The 20,713-nt window shown below is 42.9% G+C and overlaps 2 protein-coding genes across 7 annotated transcripts; one reads left to right on the top strand and one right to left on the bottom strand.

Annotated features, from left to right (window-relative positions):
* Positions 1-4,205: 4,205 nt before the first annotated feature.
* LOC148882784 (homeobox-containing protein 1) lies at positions 4,206-12,559 on the bottom strand. 4 transcript variants are annotated; one of them, XM_088987074.1, is made up of 11 exons: positions 12,426-12,559; positions 11,764-11,885; positions 10,916-11,360; positions 10,582-10,667; positions 10,313-10,423; positions 9,664-9,870; positions 8,585-8,741; positions 7,957-8,039; positions 7,156-7,251; positions 6,966-7,084; positions 4,206-6,877 (listed from the first exon to the last, which is right to left on the bottom strand). In XM_088987074.1, the coding sequence occupies exons 2-11, from the start codon at positions 11,843-11,845 to the stop codon at positions 6,737-6,739; spliced, it is 1,527 nt and encodes a 508-aa protein (XP_088843200.1). In that variant the 5' UTR covers positions 11,846-11,885; positions 12,426-12,559; the 3' UTR covers positions 4,206-6,736. The 4 variants fall into 4 exon arrangements, with proteins under 4 accessions (XP_088843200.1, XP_088843201.1, XP_088843202.1 ...); XM_088987075.1 differs by having other exon boundaries at positions 6,966-7,081; XM_088987076.1 differs by lacking the exon at positions 9,664-9,870.
* Position 12,560: 1 nt separating this feature from the next.
* On the top strand, positions 12,561-20,688 carry LOC148882783 (transmembrane protein 54-like). 3 transcript variants are annotated; one of them, XM_088987081.1, is made up of 5 exons: positions 12,561-12,667; positions 14,661-14,857; positions 15,567-15,626; positions 15,967-16,158; positions 17,900-20,688. In XM_088987081.1, exons 1-5 carry the CDS (start codon positions 12,574-12,576, stop codon positions 18,401-18,403), a joined length of 1,047 nt encoding a protein of 348 aa, XP_088843207.1. In that variant the 5' UTR covers positions 12,561-12,573; the 3' UTR covers positions 18,404-20,688. The 3 variants fall into 3 exon arrangements, with proteins under 3 accessions (XP_088843207.1, XP_088843205.1, XP_088843204.1); XM_088987079.1 differs by lacking the exon at positions 12,561-12,667 and adding an exon at positions 14,014-14,131 and having other exon boundaries at positions 17,951-20,688; XM_088987078.1 differs by lacking the exon at positions 12,561-12,667 and adding an exon at positions 14,014-14,131.
* Positions 20,689-20,713: the final 25 nt, after the last annotated feature.

Genomic DNA, 20,713 nt, shown 5'->3' with positions numbered 1-20,713 from the left:
AATAAAATGGTGACATTAATATGTCACATATAAACACACATGCTGTGTATGCTTCGAGGGTGAATTTCTTTTCGCCTATGATAATGAGCATTAAAAATATGAACATTATTTTTACGTTAGGAGCAGAGAAGCATTCCAAGTACCAAATAATCTGCAAACATTGCAAAACTGGGGAAGTGATCCCACAATTGTGAATCTAAACTACAAAGAAGGCCATCAATCAAGATCCCTGAGGAGTCCCCCCCATACCCCTTCCACCTATCAGGAAAGCCACCTTGTTTCCATCGTCGTCGAGGATAATCACACTGCTTGTCAGGTCACTCACGTCCGGGTGACGGGGTCCTTCTCCAAGTGTCGGCTTCAATTTATTCGCCTCGGTCTTTGAGTCAAAGTATGCAGACACGCACAAAGTCCCTGTGGAAACAGGCTACGTGCTAAAGGCGGTGGGGGTTTCACACATATGTCATGAGCAATGACGACAATTTGAGGCCTTGTGAATGGAATGGGACAGCGCCTGAATCCCGACACTTGCTCTGATGAGGTGCGATGCTGGCCGGGAGTGGCTCAAGGTCTGCTTTGCAAACAAAACTTCTTTTAGATTCAAAACTTCTTTTAGATTAAATTATTTCCCTATTGCAAATTTCCCCATTGTGGGAGTATCAAAGGCTTTCTGATTCTGATTAGACTAGATTAGATAAAATGAGCCTTTATTTGACTCACAGTGGAGAAATTTACATGTCATAGCAGCAAAAACAAAATACAGGAGCTGCTGTAAAGGCAGCCACTCTCGCGGCGCCATTTTGAAGTCAAATAAACAAAAAAACTAAATAAGTAATAATATGACACCACAAAGACACAGACAATCATTCAATCCTAAACACTTTATGCGCCCTCTTTATTGTATGAATCAGTTCTCAGTGAAAGAGGAGAGCATCAAAGCCTCCTTTTCACCAGTGGATCAAGGACGTCATGGTGGAATATGCACGTCTGCTACAAGCTAAGTTTTGCAAACAGGAAGCTATTATTTCACCAGCTTGTGTTCAGTGGGGACACTATGAAGCAAGAAAAAACAAAAAGGGCACAGGGGAAAGGGGAGAATATTGTTTGTTTGGTTTGGGAGGGGGGGGGGGTAATCGGTACTATGACAGATTTGGGGTGCTATGGCTGCATTTCCTCTACTTTTATGTGTCTTTAAAAAAAAAGACTTGCATAAAAAAAGTTTATTTCAAGGGTAAGCGGGTTGTGAGGCCATTGCATATACAGGATGGGCCTTTATCCCCCCCCCCTAAATTTCCAAATACTGCAAAAAGTAGAATTCCCTTCAATTATGTCGCCGGTGTGAAGGTAACCTTGAGACCCCCCCCCCCCCCCCCCCCCCCCTCCATCTCAATTGGTGTGCATTACTTCTGTCTTCATTGATCAAAAAGACACGCTCACATTAAAGGTGAAATCCAATCAGACAGGCGCAGGACAGTCCACGGGTGAAACAAGTGAAATGAAACGGGTAAAATCAGGGGGGAAATAAATAAATAAGTAAATAAAATAAAAGCCACGAAACAAAACTGCTGCTGGCTGAGCAGCGGAGCAATAAGCAGTGACAAATTGAATTGCAATCTTCATGTTTTTATGCCACATGTCTTTTAAAAGAGAGAGAGAGAAAAAAAAAAGACAAGTTACCGAAGCTCTGAGATGGTGTGTGTCGTCAGCAGAAAAGGTGACAGGTCATGAATTTTGTTTTCAACTGCCGTTTTTTTGTCACTGTGACTTTTGCAAAGCATCCGCTTTTATTCTCACAATTGCAGTCACCGATGAGCTAAAATGAGCGGTATACAAAATTCAAAACATGAGAAAGTTCCCCAAAACGTTGATATTATGTGTACTTATGTGTATGCCTGCAATAGAAAGTACATTTGAATAAGGCCTTGGGGGAGTGGAAATGATAACTCGTCCTCACTTGGCGTGCTGCTTTAAATCACGCCCGGGGGGAGGTCGAACAGCAACCCAACCGTCTGATCGGATCGAAACGCAACTTTTTTTTTTTAGCCATGACGCAGCATGTTTTGGCCACAGAACGTGTCGCATGGGAAAAATGAAAAGCACGGTTGATGTGCTGGAAACTGCTGGAGGCGGGTGGTGCGAAACCTTCGGCGCATGGGCAAGGATCTTTGTTTCAGCTATAGAAAGGCTTTCGGCTCGGGGTTCTTCTAGCGGATTTTAAGTGTGAGATGGTATATGGGTCAGGTGTCAAAGTCTAGGCCCAGGGGCCAATTATTCGGCCTGCGAAATCAAATCAAACTTATGAAATTCCATTATGCTTGTTAAAATCTCAACAAAAATCTCAAATTGACCCATGCAAACCACATTAGCAGCCATTATTCGTGACTTCAGATTTGAAAACTAGTTATTCATTAATTTGTTGGCCATTAGTTATGTAAAAAAAAAAATCAGACTGGACCCTCGGCACCCTGCCCACCACCTTTTCCAGCTACTCCCTTCAGGCAGGTGCTACCGACCCATGCGCACCAAATCCAGCAGATATTTAAACAGGTGGTTTTTTGACAAAAAACAAATTGAATTAGACTATCACGGGTTTAAGACTGGCTTGTGCACCTGAGCCTCACTCAAATTTAAGGAAAGCTCAGGCACAAAGTAAATCTGTTTGTCAACATTGACACAAAAATAAATAAAGACTAAATTCGAAGGTGTTTGCGTTAAATTCAATAGTTACCATGTTCACCGAGAGCTTGTTTTGTCTCGTAAAGCTTTAAAGCGTGACCAAGTATCGCTACCGACGACCTTGGATGACTTCAAACGCAAATGAGACGGCTTCGTCCTAAAGCGCGCATGCTTGTGCATATTCATGCGTTGCGTTCATATTCAAAAGCTAATTTGATAGCTAATAAAAGCATGAGAACATTTTGGAGTAGATTTGGACATGAGCCTCAAGGCTAAACTTGCAATGAGATCAATGTGTCTATATGGAGTAATTACAACTGCCGTGGATTTCCAAAATGTCACTTTTGGCCTCATGGCACTCCGCCATTACGGTCACTCTTCGACCGCAAGTAAATTTAACACGCAAGAATTTCAAGCGTGGATTGATTACTTTCTGCTGACAAATTTGGGAAACGGCTGTGTCATGAATTAGGGGGGGTGCATGAATTATTTTGAACATCTGACCGGCGGGCAGTGTTTGATGCCGTTAACAGTGACAGATTGGCCGAGAGCGTCAGCGTACATGCATGCAGATAAAAATGCTCGGAGGAAGGAGCAGAAAGGAAGTCAAAAGAAATTATAAACTGACATTTAAAAAGAGAATTCCAATGAATCACAGGACTTCACTGCCAAGTTACTTCAGCACTCTACTACTGCCATCTGCTGCTGAGAACTGAGCCCAAACTGGATCAGACGAGTCCCTCGGTTGATTTATCGTGACGTGTTGTAAATGCAAATGAATACAAACACATTTGACCGGGTACTGTTTGCACGAAGGCCGAAAAGTATTACCGTACTTCAAAAATAACAAATTCTAGCTGGCTGGCGATCATAAATCGAATTAGTGGGACTGCTTGCTTCGCGGCAGTCCCGTCGTAATTCAATAAAATAAACGTTACGAGGTTCGATTTGTCATATTAAGCAAAAAGAAATGCAACGCTTTCCTTTATGCTCCCATTTTTCATCAGCTGAACTGCAAAAGCTCATTTCTTTCAAATCAGTGGCTACTTTTTCTTTCATGACTATAAGGAAGCAACGTAGGCCTTTTGTAAATGTTGAAGTACATGAACATGGGAGTTGTGATGATTACTAATTGAGACGAGCCTGAAGGCCAATCCTGCCCGAAATTGGGCCACCTCGGCCCGGTGTTGGGCCACCCCAGCCTGTTGTAGGGTCACCTTGGCCAGGTGTTAGGACACCCCAGCCCGGTATTGGGCCACCCCGGCTCGGTGTTGGGCCACAGCCCAGCCCGGTATTGGGCCGTGCCGGCCCAATATTAAGTCACCACGGTCTAGTATTGGGCCACCACAGCCCGGTGTTGGACCATTGGACCAATGCTGGGCCAGCCTAGCATTGGGCCACCTCCATATCTATTGATAAATGCCTAGTACAACTTTTTAAGTTGCAAAAAAAAAAAATTTAGCTGCTGAAAATTGCCCGAAAGTGCTTTTTTTAGATTGGAAGACAAACAACAAACAAGACATAGCATGGCCATTGTTAACAATACTTTTTATTGTGGCTTGCCGTCGGATAAAAGCAGATAGCAAGGAGTATAATAAGTATTAGAATATTCAGTTTGGGAGGTTTTCCTTTGGAGGACGGGCCAAACTGCTTGCCGCACTGGCAAGGAATGCTACACGACACCGTATCGGGTGCCGTTGGCTTGTAACACGTGGAATCCTTTGAAAGAACTTTGGCTGGTGTTGTACTCAACACCGCTCGGACCGGCTTTGGCATCGCGAGCTAACGCAATTTAAGAAACATGGGCGGTAGTTCCGCAAATAGTGGCTATTCAAATGCATACGTATATATATATATATATTATAGTTGTATGATTATGATCAAGCTAGCTAAAAAGCGGTCTAGTGCTCTAGCTTCACAGAACACTGGGCTACGCAACACCGTGGTGCGACCAGGTTTTTAATACTGCAAAGGGAACCCGGTGAGACGCAAAGCTACTCGCGTGAGGGAGTATTTACGTGTAGCGTGTTGGTGCTGCTGTTTTGGTTGGCTACAGAATTGGAATTGGCTCAGCGGTTGAGCTAATGTCAACAATAGCTTCTGTGAACCGAGGTAATAACAGGTGTCTATTTGAAGAGAGGTATTGATTTGAAAACACAATGGTGGATAGCGCGTGAATGCTCAGCTCTTTCGGGTAATAAATACGGTGTTATAGAATCTCTTTCAGCTGTCATGGCGACATGCCTTGGTAGATGTTAGCTTTTTGGTTCATAGTTCTAATGCCAAATTTGCCTCTGGAGCTGAGAGACTGGTTACCCTTGTAGATGTTGCATTCTTTCATATCCATGTACAATTTGAGGTATTTGTAGTTACGACCAGTTCCCCCCGCCCCCTCCTGGTTGGAAAAGGCAGACATTTCATTTTAAAGCAGACGTCGCAGAGGGACGGCCACTATTTGAGGAAATACGGTAGACAATACAAGCACAATTGTCCATTTGATGAACATTTCAGGGGCGACTTCGATACAGTTGAAGTCTTCTAGTTCTGTTTCAAGTTTGACAATTCTACAGTATAGTTCTTGCAATGTCGTTAGTTTGAAGAAAAACACCCACACACATGATTTTCCTCTCTCCTGGGTTATTATGTACACCGGCGCGATTATTACGATTAGAGTGAGATCCACTTTAGGAAGTGCAGTATGCGAGCAAAAGCTTTTAGCTTATTCCAATAAGGAGGGAAGAAAGACGGCGGTGTGATTTTCAATCACAGCGACGTTTTGTTTTGGTAGAGAGAAGCTTTACAGGCTTGGAAAATGAGGTTAGATGAGAGGGAGAAAAAAAAGAGCAACAAGAGCAGCATCCAGTTGAACAAAGACATGATGGAGAGTCCTCGCTTTGTTCTACTAATAAAAAAGGTATAAATAGAACATCTTGTTTGGAGTGAGTGCGGATATGATGCAAGAAAATCACACACACAGGCGCAGACACACGCACACACACACCTGGTGCACTTCTTCACTATCTTGATCCACCATTGTTGGATTTCCTGAGATTCCAGGTGTCCCTCAGGGCTTTGCAAATTCCAACATTGGCTGAATGATTTGATCAATCGACTCTTTGAGGTCAGACGTCAGCACCGGAGAAAAGATAGAAAATAAAAGCCTAGGCACATTCACATCCAGGCAGACGAGATCTGTGAAGGTGTGTCTCGGACCTGACCTGCAGGCGCTTCATCACCATTCAGCGTTAAAAATAAAAAGCTTGAGGCAGAAAAAAATAATAATCGTAAAGATTAACTCATTCACTGCCATTGACAAATTTATTCAGGAAATTAGACGTAGAGCGCCATTCCCGAATTTTTTTTTAATTTGGGTGCCTATAAAGCACTGGCCATGGCCTCTGGCAATGTTTTCTTTCCTTTCCACAAGAGGGCAGCATTTCCCTTTTTTCCACATTAGCGCTGTGTTCCAGCTTCAGCTGTTTTTAAAGCCCTATACAAACCATTACATTTGCATTCCATTGTATTTTGGACAGCCACCCTCATTTCAAGGTCATATAACTCCAGACCCATATAATTTAGGAATTAACTCTTTTTTTTCTGTTGAAAAAAGAGAGTCTAAGGTTTCTTAACACTGCATTGAATGTTTATGTCGTCCTAAAATTCAATACTCTGTGGGTCCTGGAATTCGAGTGACAATGACAAAAACCCTGGCACTGAGTGGACACATTTTTGCACATCGTCTGGCAGTGAATGAGTTAAAATGGGTGAGGTATCCTTTCGATAATTCTAAGGAATTTAGGCTTGTTAATACCACCTTGGAATGCACTACTTATTGATATATATATATATATCTATATATCGGTATATATTTATATATAAGTACTATATATTGCTGTTAACATAAGCAGAATAACTTTCGATAAATATGGCAGCCTCTTTCCCGCCAGAGGCACCTTGAGTCAGCTTCAGAACCCAAATGTCACGTCAGCCGCACCCGAGGAGGTCGACAGCCCCCTCCCCCATTTTTTTAAGCATTTAGATTGACATCACCAGATTTTAGTCACTCTTCATCCACAGTTTCCCGTTTTGGATCCTTGTCTTTTTGTTCCGCCACTTGTATGGTGGAGTTTGGGAGGGCGTCAAGGGCGGCCTTCACGGAGGCGTCTTGTTGCGCCACCATTTTCTGGGCGGATGTCTCTTCCTGACAACGAGGAAACGCCAACAATTGTTACATTTAATTTTTGGGTGTGAGATTTTCATATGCCTACCGTCCACTTCAGACGACTTACCTGCTCTGAGAACCGTTGATTGACCTGATCGGTGAACTCTGGCATCTCCCCCTCTTCACCGTTGGAGTGGCAGCTTGGACTTTGGACCTCAATGCCGTGGCTCTCCAAAATGGCAGCTTCTACACAAAGATAAAAATAAATATCAGACGTTTTCATCAGCCAGGTCGTCATTCGCACATGACACGCTCACCGATATTGGCTCGCCGCTTCATCTCCTTGCGACGGTTCGCGAACCAGTTGTATACCTTTAACGCCGTCACACGCTCATACTCGGACAGTTTGCAACCTGTATGCAACAGAAGATGAGAAATAGTTATCAAACTGCTAAAAAAAATAGGTGATTAGGTGTACAGATGCTCCCCACCGAATGAACGAGATGTGTTCCGAGCGGTTGTTCCTCAGGTGAATTTGTTTCTAAGTTGCTTCAGTGCTATATTTTGTATGAAATGTATGTTGAAGTCAAACATTGAACAGGGAAGTCGAAAACAGACGCTCACAGTGGTGAAATAAACTGTAGTACGATGACAAATATCCTTGGGTCTTCAGTGAAGCTGCTGGCACGTAATTACTAAATTACATGCTAGCAGCCATAACGTTTTTGCTATGCATCGCGTCCTCCTGGACTTCCTCCCAGCCCACCTACTCTACGCAGCAAATCACAAGTGAGCTCGGCCAGAAAAAGGCGCGCAATACAAAATCTAATTTAAAACAGATTCTTTTCTTACAGATAGTGTCTTTTGGGTGCTCAATTACCTGACATGTTATCAAGTAGACAGGATGAACTTAATACAACCAATACAAAATTGAATTTACAGCACCTCTCTCCAAACATTTTGTGACATACTGTACCCGCAAAAATGTTCACATGTACTGGTATTCGTAACAGGAATATTCCTAATTTGGGGAGTGTCTGTACAATGCTCGTTCCATGCGTCTAATTGCGCCATGACCTTTTTCACTGTACAAATATTTTAATTCGCAATTTATGCACCTGGTTTCTGGATGACAGAATTGCAGGCGTTGGCGATCTCCTCCCGCTTGGCCTCATCGGGGTACTGGTTCTCCACGAAAAAGCTGCAAGAGCGACGGCAGTGGTTAAAATGGTGCGGCTGCTCTTTCGAAGGTGGTATTGAGGGGATATATTAAGCCACACACAAACTCGGCACTCAAGTTTCCCGAGAGACTTCAAAGTTGTCTGATTAGGACAAGCCTTTTCTCTGGATCATCTTGTTATGAGTCTGAGAGACACACACACACAACATACACAACCACACGCATCCGCCCTTGGATCTAAAAGAGCTCAGCGGCAGAGGACCCCGTGTGGTCTTATTACCGTGAGTGCCCCTAGTACTTACTGCACGCGTCTAATGGACAAATCAATTGGGCACGGTAGGTGGGAAGGTTGGAGATGAGGGCGGGGGCGGCGTTGCGCACTATTTTGTCAGCATCCCGCCGGCACGGGCCGAGAAGTTCATTCCGGAGAAACGTCGGTAATAAAAAAAACGGTGCAATAAAGTCAGAGTAATGCTCTCAAATGCGCACGGTATGCTATTCGCCGCTACGAATGTGAAAACCAGGATATATTTCTTTGTCAGGCTGTTTTTAGTTGTGCCTCCGACCTCTCCATGATGGACTGGCATTCTTTCCTCCAGGTGAAGCGGCTTCCTCGACGCAACCTCAGCGGCGCCCCGACGATCGCCGCCGGCCTGTCGGCCATGATGCCCGCGCGCCAGTCAGGTTCCTCCTTCACCATTGACCGCATCGATAAAGTTGCGCCTGTGGGATTGGATTGGATTTGCCTTTATTAGTCTCGCAGCGGAGAATTTTTCATTATATATATATATATATATATATATATATATATATATATATATATATATATATATATATATATATATATATATAAATAGTGTAGATCAGAGATGCTGAGGTGTCCACAAACTAAAAAAAAAAAAAAAAAAAATAACTAATAATAATAATAATAATAATAATAATAATAATAAATGAAGATATTCAACATTTAGAACTGCATCATACAACTGTCGCGGCTTGGAATTGAAGCGGATTTTCATAGGACAGGAGATGTGAGACAATCTTTTTTCATCAATGGATGCGACAGCTTCGTGTTTGCTTTCTACATTTAGCTTTTTAGCGGATGTGCACGTTTCTCCAAGACGTCCCTGATACACTGGTGAAAAGGACGCTTTGATCCTCTCCTCTTTCATCTCGAACTGCTTCATACAACAAATAGGGTGTAGGAAGTGCTTGAATGACTGTGTCTTTTGTGTGATGTCACATTATGTGTTATTTTGTTGTTTTTTGGGGTGTTTTGACTTCAAGATGGCGCTGCAAGAGTTATATGGGTCTGGAGTTATATGATCTTGAAATGAGGGCGGCTGTCCAAAATACAATGCAATACATACACATTGGTTTATATCGCGCTGGAACAAAGCGCTAACATAGAAAAAGGGCAAATGCTGCCCCCTCGTGGACGGGAAAAACATAGCCAGATGTCTGACCAGCGCTTTATCGGCACCCAAGCAAGGAAAAACCAAACCCGAATGGCGCTCGACGTCGGATTTTCAATTCCGAATAAATTTGTGAATGGCAGTGAATGAGTTAATTGATCAAACAGTTGTTGAAGCAATGAGCCGCAATCAAAACTGTATTTGGAGGGGAGGGGGGGTCCCAGAGTTACCTGGCTGGGCTGCGGTGGCGGCGGCAGTGTACCACGGCAACAAGTGCATCAGCAGCTCTCTTTGCCTGCTCCACACGGGGTTGGAGTTTGGGTTGAGGTTGGTGTTGGGGTTGGGGAGGCAGCCGCTCGCCCCCGCCGCCAGCCCGTCTCTGTCCCCTCCCCTGGCCCCGGGGCTCACGCTGTGCTGGCTTTCGCTCCACCTCAGCCCTTCAGTCAGGGTAAGATTATAGACGTCAGTTTGGGGGGCAGGCAAATTTGCATCGTGCCGTGTTGTGCAATCCAGCCAATGAGAATTTGCTGCGTCAGCCGAGTGAAAAGAAGCTTGAATCACAAGTGTAGCGCTGTGGCCGCATTGGATCGGAACCACTGCGGAGGATCATTGCTGTTATCGTTAGTATTGGCCCGTTTCGGGGGTGGGAAAACCAGCACGAGAGCGGCTCCGGCATGAGAAATGACAGCGAAGCTTCTCGAGATTTGAAAGCAAAGATGACGGGAGAAAGAAGCACCAAGCGCGCGTTTCAAGTCTATTTTGGGGTAACCAGCCGAAACAAAGTTATGTGTGTCATTTTGCGCATGCAGGAGGAAGTAGGACTTTGGGAGCAAACGTTTTAAATCTCAGTTGGGCCAGAAGCTTCCCTTTCTGTCTCACCTGGGTTATTTCTCTCCAGCAGGTACCAGCGGTAAAAAGCTCTGCGTTTGGAATCGCTCATCTCCAGGCCCTGCTGCAGCAACCACTGAGAGATGTAACTTTGACTAATGCCTGAGTAAAGAAGGTAAACGATGTCACACATTAAAAAAAAAAAAAAAACAATACACTGAGCATTTCAGGGTTCAAATATTTTTAGCATTTTTTTCAGGTCTACTCGATTATTCTTCATTGGTCAATAAAATGAAGTTTCCATTGTCATCCTTGCTTACCTGTAACTTGTCCCACAATCGCCTGAGAGATCCGGCGGTTGTTGAGGAAGGTTTTGATCTCTTCTTTGACCAAGTTGCTATCTCTCCTATAAAAGTTGAAAACAATTTATATGTCAGGCCGCAGGATTTTTTTTTGCATAAAGGTGGCTTACTTAACTTATTCAGTTTTTTTTCCCGCTATCCCACTACACCTGACCTGAATTAACATGACTACACTTGTGGAGGAACAGCCTGCAGCTCTGGGGAGCTCAATTGCCATTACCAGATGTTATAATAACTTGTCTTTGTCTGTTCTTTTATTCTCCGCTATCCACCTTCACTTGACCTTCCTCACCTCATGTATTCCTCCACCTTCTCTTCCAGGTCCCACTCCTCCTCCCCGACCATGTCGTAGCTGAACGAGCGCTGCACAGCCACGCTGGTGGGGTAAAGGGGAGGAGGTGATGCCTCGAAGCTGTTGCTTGGGGACAGCGCGGCGGCGTCTAACCCAGAGGTCTGCGTGGTGGCCGAGGTGAGGGAAAGAGAGGAGGTGGACGACGAAGAGGACGGCGCCGGGGCAGAAGCAGTGGTGATCGTATTGCCGCTGTTGTTGTTGTTTTTGGAAGTGGCCGGGTGGGAGTCACAGTGAGGCGGGCGCTGGTCCGGGTCGAGCCTTTCCAGAGACTCCAAGGCATGGACGATCTGAGGTTTGGTCATGCCGGAGAGGCGCAGACGCTGCAGGAGGTCAATTTGCTCGATGGTGTAGCGCGGCTCCACTCCACAGCACTCCATTCTGACATCTGCACAAGAGTTAAACATGCATCACAACATTAGGTAACATATGATTATGGGATGACGGAGGTGTCTGGAGTTTTTGAAAAACAAATCAAGAAAAAAACAAGAAACTCTGCAGGAATGATCGAGCAAACCCAAAGCCCCGCAAACAAGCCTTCTAACAACAACTCCATTTTTAAAAAGTTCTCATGGTATAACTATTTTTCAATTCAACGAAATCGCCATAAAATGTGAAACAGCTCTTGGGTTGGGGATGAAATGCAGTTGTCTAAAGTTGAGGCTTCCCGAACAAGTGTCAACAAAGACGACACACACTGAATTCTGTATATTTGTACTTCTAATGAGTGACGACAATAAGTTGCGAATTATTGATCTGACTCATGAATCTCGAGCCAACCGCGAACTTACCTGATGGATGGGGCGATACGGAGATGCGTCCCGGGAGTGGCTCCGTGCTTCGGGTCGCAGCGGGGACACACCACTGTCGCATGGCACCGCTCGGGCAAAGACTTCCGCTCTGCGTGGACCTCCTACATACATCAGCCGTGCCGCAGTGGTTAAGCGGCTGTTAGCAGCCTGGCAAACCGACAGCTTCAAGATGACTTGCCGGAAGACAAATTCGGCTAAGCTAACGCCGCTAACGCTGTCTGGTTCCCTAGAGTCTGCAAGGAAACAACCTGCGAAGTTAACGTTATTGTTCGACTGAATTGCGGAAGTCGAAGTAGTTTCATTTCGAAATTAAAGCTTTTCCTTGTCAAATTAAAGGAAGCATTGAAATATTTTTCATTATATTTTGAAAAGTACAGGAAGCTATGTTGCGATTGTGTGTGTCGGACGCTATAGACTGTCTAGTCGCAGCTAACTTATCTAAACTTCTACAAATAATTCTGGGATTTTTTAATGGTATTCATGCATTTAACAACTGTCGCTACATAGCACGAAAATGATGTCTTGCCAAGTAACGAGCAGGAAGGGAGGCTGTTATTGGCGTGTTCGCTGCGTAGCTATGACAGTTAGCTCGTCGCTAACTAGCACCGGGGTGGTCCCACGGAAGACGGCGTATCGCTTACCCCTCGGCGGTGGTGGACGGACAATTGCCGCCGGCTGGCTGGACGTGGACCACTGGAGGGGCAAAATGTTGAGACAAAACAAATATTCTGTTCCTCCCAAATTGCCCGACCTCCTTACAACCGGTTAAGGAGAACCCACCGCTGGGTCATGTTGTCTTTGGGCTATGCAGCAATACTGTATGCAAATACAGTAAAGGAGTCTCGATTTATGACCCCCCTTCACCCGACAGCTTTGCCGTCAAGTACGTCTGGCTTATTATGACTTCCGGTTGAGTTGTAAACACAGCGCCGCGTACCCACTCACCTTGCATGCAAAATTACCCCAAAGAAAAGAAAAGAAAAAACACTTTTCGTGCAAAACAATTGGAAAAAAAGAGCAAATGTACACCCCCAGGACATTTTCTTACATTCATTTGTACCTAAAGCCGGTCCATTGGGTACCTGTTTAATGTGACAAAAAGAGAATTTATGACCATAGTAATGGACATAGTTTTACTATGTGTCTAGCAGACCGTCATAAATTACACTGGGCATTCGTCGTGAGAACTTTACAAATACATATATTGTCTCGTTTGTAATACCTGTATTCACAGCGTGATGGCGCTAAAGTCCATGTTTTGTTAGGTTCTTTACAATCTTCTTTTCCTTTCGGCTTTCCCTCCAAGGGGTCGCCACGGCGAATCAGTAACCTCCATCTTCAGAGGTATGATACGCATGTTTGTTTTGGCCAAGCTTTACGTCGGATGCGTCGTATTTATCCGGGCTTGGGACCGGCACAAGAAGACGTATGTCCCTTTGTGGCTACAGAACAAGCAACTTGCTCAGTAAAAGGCTCCCAAACACAAAATGGTCATCAGCACAGCAACAATCAAAAAACCAAAACTATACTCACCATTTGACAATGAAATATGAAAATGAAAAGAATGTGTCTTTTCATCTGGAATCATATGACGGAAAAAAAATATTGCCCACCTTGTGTTGCTAAACCACAGCTTTGTGAGATGGCGTTATATTTGTAAATTAAATATAACATTTAAAAAAATATATTTGAGGTGATAAAAATAGACTGTGTCGAATTCCAATCAAGTTCATTCGTTAACCTTACGAGAGATCATGCGGTACTCATTTAAACTCTGTTATCCAGAAGTAGTTTGACAAGAAATATGAACTTTTACAAAAATAATTTCAGTAGTATTATTTTTTCCTTGAAATCATCAATAGCATAATTAAATTGCATTTTAGCAGTTGTTTGATTTTTTTTGAATTTTAGAAAACAGTAAGCTCTATTTGAGACCATTAAAAGACAGGTGTGCCGTCAAAAAGGACACCTGTCCTCACCAGTGACATAATTAAACAGACTGACGAATTACAATCGGAGCTTTCAAAATAAAACTAAGGACTTCACGTAGAGCTAATAAACCACTTAAAAATGTTTGTTCGTCCCCTTCCAAACCATGCCTTAAGATGTAAACTATAAACAAGCATGTTAAGGCTTTCAGAAAACTCAACACATTTTAAAACTGTATTTTAGAAAAATATATTATCTTGTTTTGAAAATTACCTCTGTTAACCTGCTGGGGTTGCCTGACGAGCATGTAGGACTTGCTCAGTTGAAAGTTATGAGAGGACATGCGGTATTTCTTTTCACGCTTAAACCTGCAAGTCACCGTAAACGAATGGTGACCTGATCGAAATGGCCAGAACAGGTAACTGAGCTCATATGATCTAAATTAATTTTACTGTTTATCAATAATTGAAGCCAATATGAAATGCAGTACTGTACTGTGATATGGTGCGAGTGAGGTGTGGCTAAATGGGATGAAGTTTGTGGGAATAACTTCCCCTTTTAAGTAATGCCGTTCAGTACTTAGAAGGAAAATGTCTACTTTAAGAATGACATTAATTAGTTTTGCTTTGATTGGGGTTTATGTACATTTAAGTGCCATATGAGATGGAAGTATTTAAAAAAGTTCCCTGCAATCCATATTCAAGTCTCTTGAACCCATCTGGTCCAGCTGGAGGTTCTAATCCTCGATTTTAACATTGTCCTGTACTTTTTAAATCTTCTTTCCAAGCCAACATTGTGACCATCAATGATTAAAGCGAAGCGACATTACTATGTTTGTTTGACCTGGTTCGCATGTTTCCGATCAATACAAGAGCAGGACGTTGAACCGAGTTACGCCGGCCCGATGCGCCTAATGTAACCCGATCTAAACACATTTTTCTCCACAGGGGTGTGTTGCGCCAGCCTGGAGGACCCTGCGGCCCTGATGAAGATGGGCCTCAGCATGGTGCTCGTGGGCCACGTTAACTTCCTGTTGGGAGCGTTGGTGCACGGTGTGGTGCTCCGGCATATCAACCTCCACAAGCAGGCTCGGGCCATGGAGTACGCCATCTCCAATGTCGTGGCACTAACATCTGGACTGGTGGTGAGTGTTTTTACCGTACACACTGGGAATACTAAAATGAAGACAGAGACTCATTCCACCCCCTAAAAGGTTTATTTGATTCTGGAAAGTGCAGAATTTCACGACATTTTCACCTAAGGTCTCTGCTTTTTATTAAAACACTCATTCACTGCCAGACATGTGCAAAAATTTGTCCACAATGCAGCATAAGAAACCTTACACTCTCTTCTTTCATCAGAAAAAAAAGTTAATCCCTAAATTATTTGCGTCTGGTGTTATCTGAGCTTGAAATGGGGACAGATGTGCAAAATTAATGCAATACATACATATTGGTTTATACAGCGCTTTAACAACAGCTGCAGCTGGAACAAAGCGTTAACATAGACAAAAGGGAAATGCTGCCCCTTTGTGGAAAAGAAAAAATGTTGCCAGAGGCCATGCCCAGCGCTTTATCGGCACCCAAGCATGAAAAACAAAACAAAACCCGAACGAATTTGGGAATGGCTCTCTACGTCATATTTTCAATTCCCGAATAAATTAGTGAATAGCAGTGAATGAGTTAAGTTGCCAATGAAGCAGTTTCTCAAGCTTTTGAATAATTGGACATGATTCAAATGTTTCGTCGTGTTGCCAACGGATTATTGCTATGGTTCCTTTCCTCCTTGTACCTTTGCTAATAACAAAAAATACAGGGGTGAAATCTGAACGTTATTATTTTTTGTCACTGCAGGGTGTTGTCGTTGGCATTCTGGCTATTGTCTTGTCGAAAAACAAGAAAAGCCGAGGCCTGGTGAGTTGGATCCTCTTTATTTTTTTTAGGTCCCGAACGGGAAAATCTGTTTCTTATGTTATGACTTGTTACGCTGTTCTGATTTGCAGGTAGTCTGTTTCATCTAACAACACCACGGTTTTCGTGACACATCGAGTACAAATGTTGTTTTTCAGAACTGTGAAATGTACTGACTCTAAAAATGGCCACATGTTTTTTTTAAAAGCCCGACAGCGAAATAGCTTCTGTGAATTAGCTCTTGAGGGTGATAAAATCCCCGGAACGTTAAAGCCACAAACGTTCCAAAGGAAATGATATAATTGTAAAATCCTGTTTTCTTTCTTTCTTTCTTTCTTTATAGACGTGGTCGCTGTTCAGCGTCAGCGTTGTATCGTCGCTGATGGCGTCGGCGTCCGCCATCGGCCTCCTGGTGTCTGTGGTGCGGGCCATCATCCACGGCGGGCGGAGCCTATTGACACACTGCCGTTTCCCCGATGCCATCGGCTACTCCAGCATCACCAACGAATGTCCTTTTGACCCCACGCGCATCTATGTGAGTGAGTTGTCACACGAAAGCCAAGTTGCCAAAGTCATACGGTTTCCTCTCTGGGGACTGTTATGAACTTGGGGAAGCCATTAGAAAGTTTAATCCCCTCCACATATTACATATAAAGTGCACAACAAATTAATGAATAACTAATTTTCGAATTCAAAGTAAAAAATAATGACCGTTAAATGGGACAATTAGAAATTTTGATTCTGACTTTAGCGAGCATCATGGATCATTTTATTCGCAGGCCCGAATAAAATGATGTGACGGGTCAGATTTGGCCCCCGGCCTTGACTTTGACACTTGTGCACGAAAGTAACGATTGCGAAGTAAAAGTAGCAAAAAACTATTCACCTTCCAAACTAGCTACTTTGCTAGCTGATGAACTCGTAAATATCTAGCAAATTCTATTAAAGGGGAAGTCAAGAAAAAAAAACGTTCTCTTTGCCCCGCCCATTAGTTTAACTTATTCACTGCCATTCACAAATTTATTCAGCAATTGAAAATATGATGTAGAGCTCCATTCCTGAATTTGTTTGGAGTTTGTTTTTCCTTGTGGGAGTGAAGAACATTGTCAGAGGTCTGATCAGCGTTTTATCGGCACCCCAACAAGAAAAATCAAAACCTGAACAAATTCGGGAATAGTGCTCCACGTCAGGCTTTTCAGTTCTTGAATAAATTCGGAAATGGCAATGAATGAGTTAAAGGACAACCGACGTCACTTTTTTGTTTCTTAACTGACATCAGAAAAACGTTTTATAGCATCTAAAATACCCAAAACACGCAGTATGATATTTTTATTCAAATGCAAAACACCAATAAAAATTACTTTAAGTGTCCAAAATCTGCAAAAAATTGAGCTGCGAATTGGGCATTTTCAGAAAGTCCCGCCCCCAGTTCGTGACGTCACGCCAAGACGTCTTGCATTGCTGGAGAATCAAAACAATGGCTTCATATTCGGAGAATATGCTTTCTTGTTACACCTCCAGTTATGAATATGATTCAAATAGTTCTGAAGAGCAAAGCACACATGTTTGCAATCGATTAAAGAATGTACAGTAAAGTCTCGTTATATCGATATTCAAGGGAGTCCGAAAAAATATCGATATAACCGGGACTATCGATATATCCGACCCTGTTTGCATGTAATTTTCTCCGTGCGTGCATAGAAATAGTATCGATATAACCGGGACTATCGATATATCCGATATCGATATAACGAGACTTTACTGTATTTGGGCCATTTTGAGGCAACATTGGGGGGAAATGTCTCACCGAAAAAGAGGCACAAAATGGCGACCTCCTGTGGCCACCTCCGTTTCCACAGGCTGATAAATTCCTTATATGGAGCTTGGACGCCCTCTTCTGGCGGCTTTTGGGTGCAACACAAGGTCCCCAGACCAAACAAGTACAGCAAAATACATTGACGTGAAGGAAGGACCGCTACAATGCGTCTTTTTTTCGGTCAGGGGCGTTCCTTTTGTGACGTCACGTACGGACTCGTCACCAACTCAAAAAGAAGACTTTCTGAATATTCAGCGCGAGTCTTAAAACGTAAAATATAGCTATATGCGGTGGAATCTTATTAAAATACGCTCAGTAGAAGTCATTTGAAGCCATTTTACAAATTATGGACACAACTTGTCCGGAGACGTCGGTTGTCCTTTCAGTGGATGCATTCAAGCCTCAGGTTGAACCTCACACGGCGCAGCTGCTAACAGTTGGATGCTCCCCACCCCATTAGAGTACCACTCTGATCCTTTGGGTGCCTCTCATCCTGACTTGTGTGATCCAGCTGATATTTTCCGCCCGCTGCCTTTCCGTGTGCGTCTCCTTCCTGGGTTTGCCGTGCTGGCCGCACAGGAAGCGACCCCGGGAGGTCCGAGCGGTCTTCAAAACGACGAGGATGCCGGAGGAATCGGTTGAATCTGGCCTCGGCAATGCCAAAAGGCAGAAAGAAACTCCCCCTCCACTTCCTCTCAAGCGCTACACCGAAGCTCCGAGGAGCTACAGCGAACCCAGAAGACCCGTGTCAGAAACAGTCAGGCAACAGCGCCGGCAGCAGCCTCCGTCGCCGTATTACAGGAGCCTCCCCCCCGCAGAGAGGCGGCCTCTTGCTCTCGGCCAGCAGCCTCGTCGGGAAAGGTCACGGGGAGTTGATGCTGAGCGAGGGTGCCCGCAGCCAACGCTGGAACAACGCCATTTATTGCAGAGAGGTGCTTTGGAACGATCCAGTTTCTGGATTTAGTTGAAATGATGATTTTTTTTTTTTAAAATTTGATTTCACAGTGAACCTAAAATGTAACAATGCACATATTGGCCACTTCTCTAGGTCTACTTGCACCATCTGTTGCATCAAAACTGAACTTTGACATTTCTCATTCATTTCTCATTCGACGGTGCGGATGTCCTTCACATTGTGGTCCCTAAGTGTGTCAGTATTAGGGTGTTTGTAGGTATCTCGAAGCTTTGATTAGCTTGTTTGGAATTGTTGGATTAAGCACGTTTTAAAGTCAAACTGGCTGGCGACTAGCAAATGTGCTGTTAATTTACTTAAATCATTTGATGTTTACTTGGACACCATGGATGTTGCTTTGTAAGCAAAGCAACATCACAAATGGTCAACATTTATCAATATGCATCAGTATGTAATTTATATTGATATATTTTTTTAATGTCCACCATTTTAAAAGTTTTAAACTAGTTGGAGCTTCAAGATGCTTTCCAGCCTTTGTGCCTGACAAAAAAAATGTACCTCTTGAGTGTCTTCACCACAATTATGTTTCTGTGTCTAGCTACTATTTTATTTATGACCTTTAAAAAAACATGAATCCAAGAGCTGTTATGTTGACTTTTTGTGGAAAGTGTTCATTGTAATGCTGCACATGTGCTAATATTTGCTGGCAGTGACCTAACAGGAAGGACTGGTTCCATGCACGTACACGCCCATCCACACTAGTTTCATACATATTTTTTCTTTTTTTTATCAATGGAAAATAATGCTTTTGTCATTGTATTTGTTTGCTCAAAATGTATGTACTCAAGCATAATGATAATAAAAAAAATAAAGTAAAAAAACACTGACTGTCAATTTTGCCACATTGTGACAGAACCTGCTGTGTAATTCCACATTTTTTTCTTTTAAAGCTTGTAGAAAAACAAAAAATGAGGTCATCGTTTATATCCTAATTTTATTTAGAACCATAAATGACAGAAGAGTCCACGCGTGCAGTTTTGAAACAAGTATATCAATATTGGTAATCCGGGTCGGATAAAACACATCCTCACATGATTGTGTTTTTTTTTCTCCCATGCAACAAAAAAATTAAGGATGCGCTTGCAGTGCAATCTAAAGGAAGTACAGTATTCATCCAAAGCAAGTGAGCAAGTTCATGTGAGGCAGTGATCATTGAAAACAATGTTGTTCCTTATCCTACCAGCAGGGGGCAGTGACGCTACAGGGTCCCCTCCTAAACAAATAAAACAAAAGCAGCTGAAGAAAAAAAAAAATTCAACGCCAATTTGACCTCACTTGGCAAGAGTTGGCCACAATTTCTGGTGCAACAAGTTAAAGAATTTGACTTGGCAGTACCCACCTCCCCCCCAAAAAAAATAAATTAAATAAAAAATCACACACAATATGCAGATATGTGAAATGCTTAATATGCTCAAATCGCCACAAATGAAAAATGTTATTTACTGGAGGGTAGCGTTCATGCTTGCAAATTGGGATGAAGAACCGCAAATATAATTTTGATATTAACCCCTCATACCCCCCAAAAAGTGTATGTGAAGTAGACTGAAGTCCTTTTTGGATTTAGTTGCATGAATGACAGAAATAACGTAATGTGATGAAAAATAGTTATATTGTGATGAGAATATCATCCAAGTTATGCTCTTCGGTTAATACATTTGTCATATTCCATGAAAAAATATGCTTCGTGATCATTATGACTCAAACTTGGGGAGTTTTCTTTTCAGTGGTGAACTGTGGAGTTACAAGATTGTCAGATTTTGAAAATATAAAGATGGAATGGGATGAGAAAAAAACGTCCATTGTGGGAATACATTCAAAACATTTTTTTGGAAATGATGGAATGGATGTCATTTTCAGAGTCGTAACTTTAAATTGAAAAAAAAGGTGCAAAGATTCAGATATAAATATATGATTTTCCTTATCAAGTTTGATGTTTTGGGTGAATTCACAAATTTTAAAATAAGTGACCTTTTTTCATTTTTGCTGAAAATTGAATGAATAATCATTTTCAACTTCCTTCTTGTAATCCTGTATGAAGTTTTTTTAACCTTTTCTCACGGTTGACTTTAACACTACTTCAAAGAATCGTGGTCTTTCCTCGACCTCAACTCAACATTTTGCTAAATGTGTAGTGCTGAGCGACTATCTGTTCACGAGCACTTAAGATTTTACGACTCATCAACAATCCAACGGCTCCGATTGTCCCACACAGAGCAAGACACGTTTGAAGATGCTGCATGTAAACGCTAGTCGGCTACTTTGAAATTTCCAATAAAATACTGGACTAATCTTGTAAAACGT

This window comes from Hippocampus bargibanti, linkage group LG20 (assembly GCF_051943395.1).
Source record: "Hippocampus bargibanti isolate YZ-2025 linkage group LG20, ASM5194339v1, whole genome shotgun sequence".
Classification (NCBI taxonomy): Eukaryota; Metazoa; Chordata; class Actinopteri; order Syngnathiformes; family Syngnathidae; genus Hippocampus; species Hippocampus bargibanti.
The sequence above is the reverse complement of the archived record's forward strand: the minus strand, read 5'-3'. Positions and strand labels throughout refer to the sequence as shown.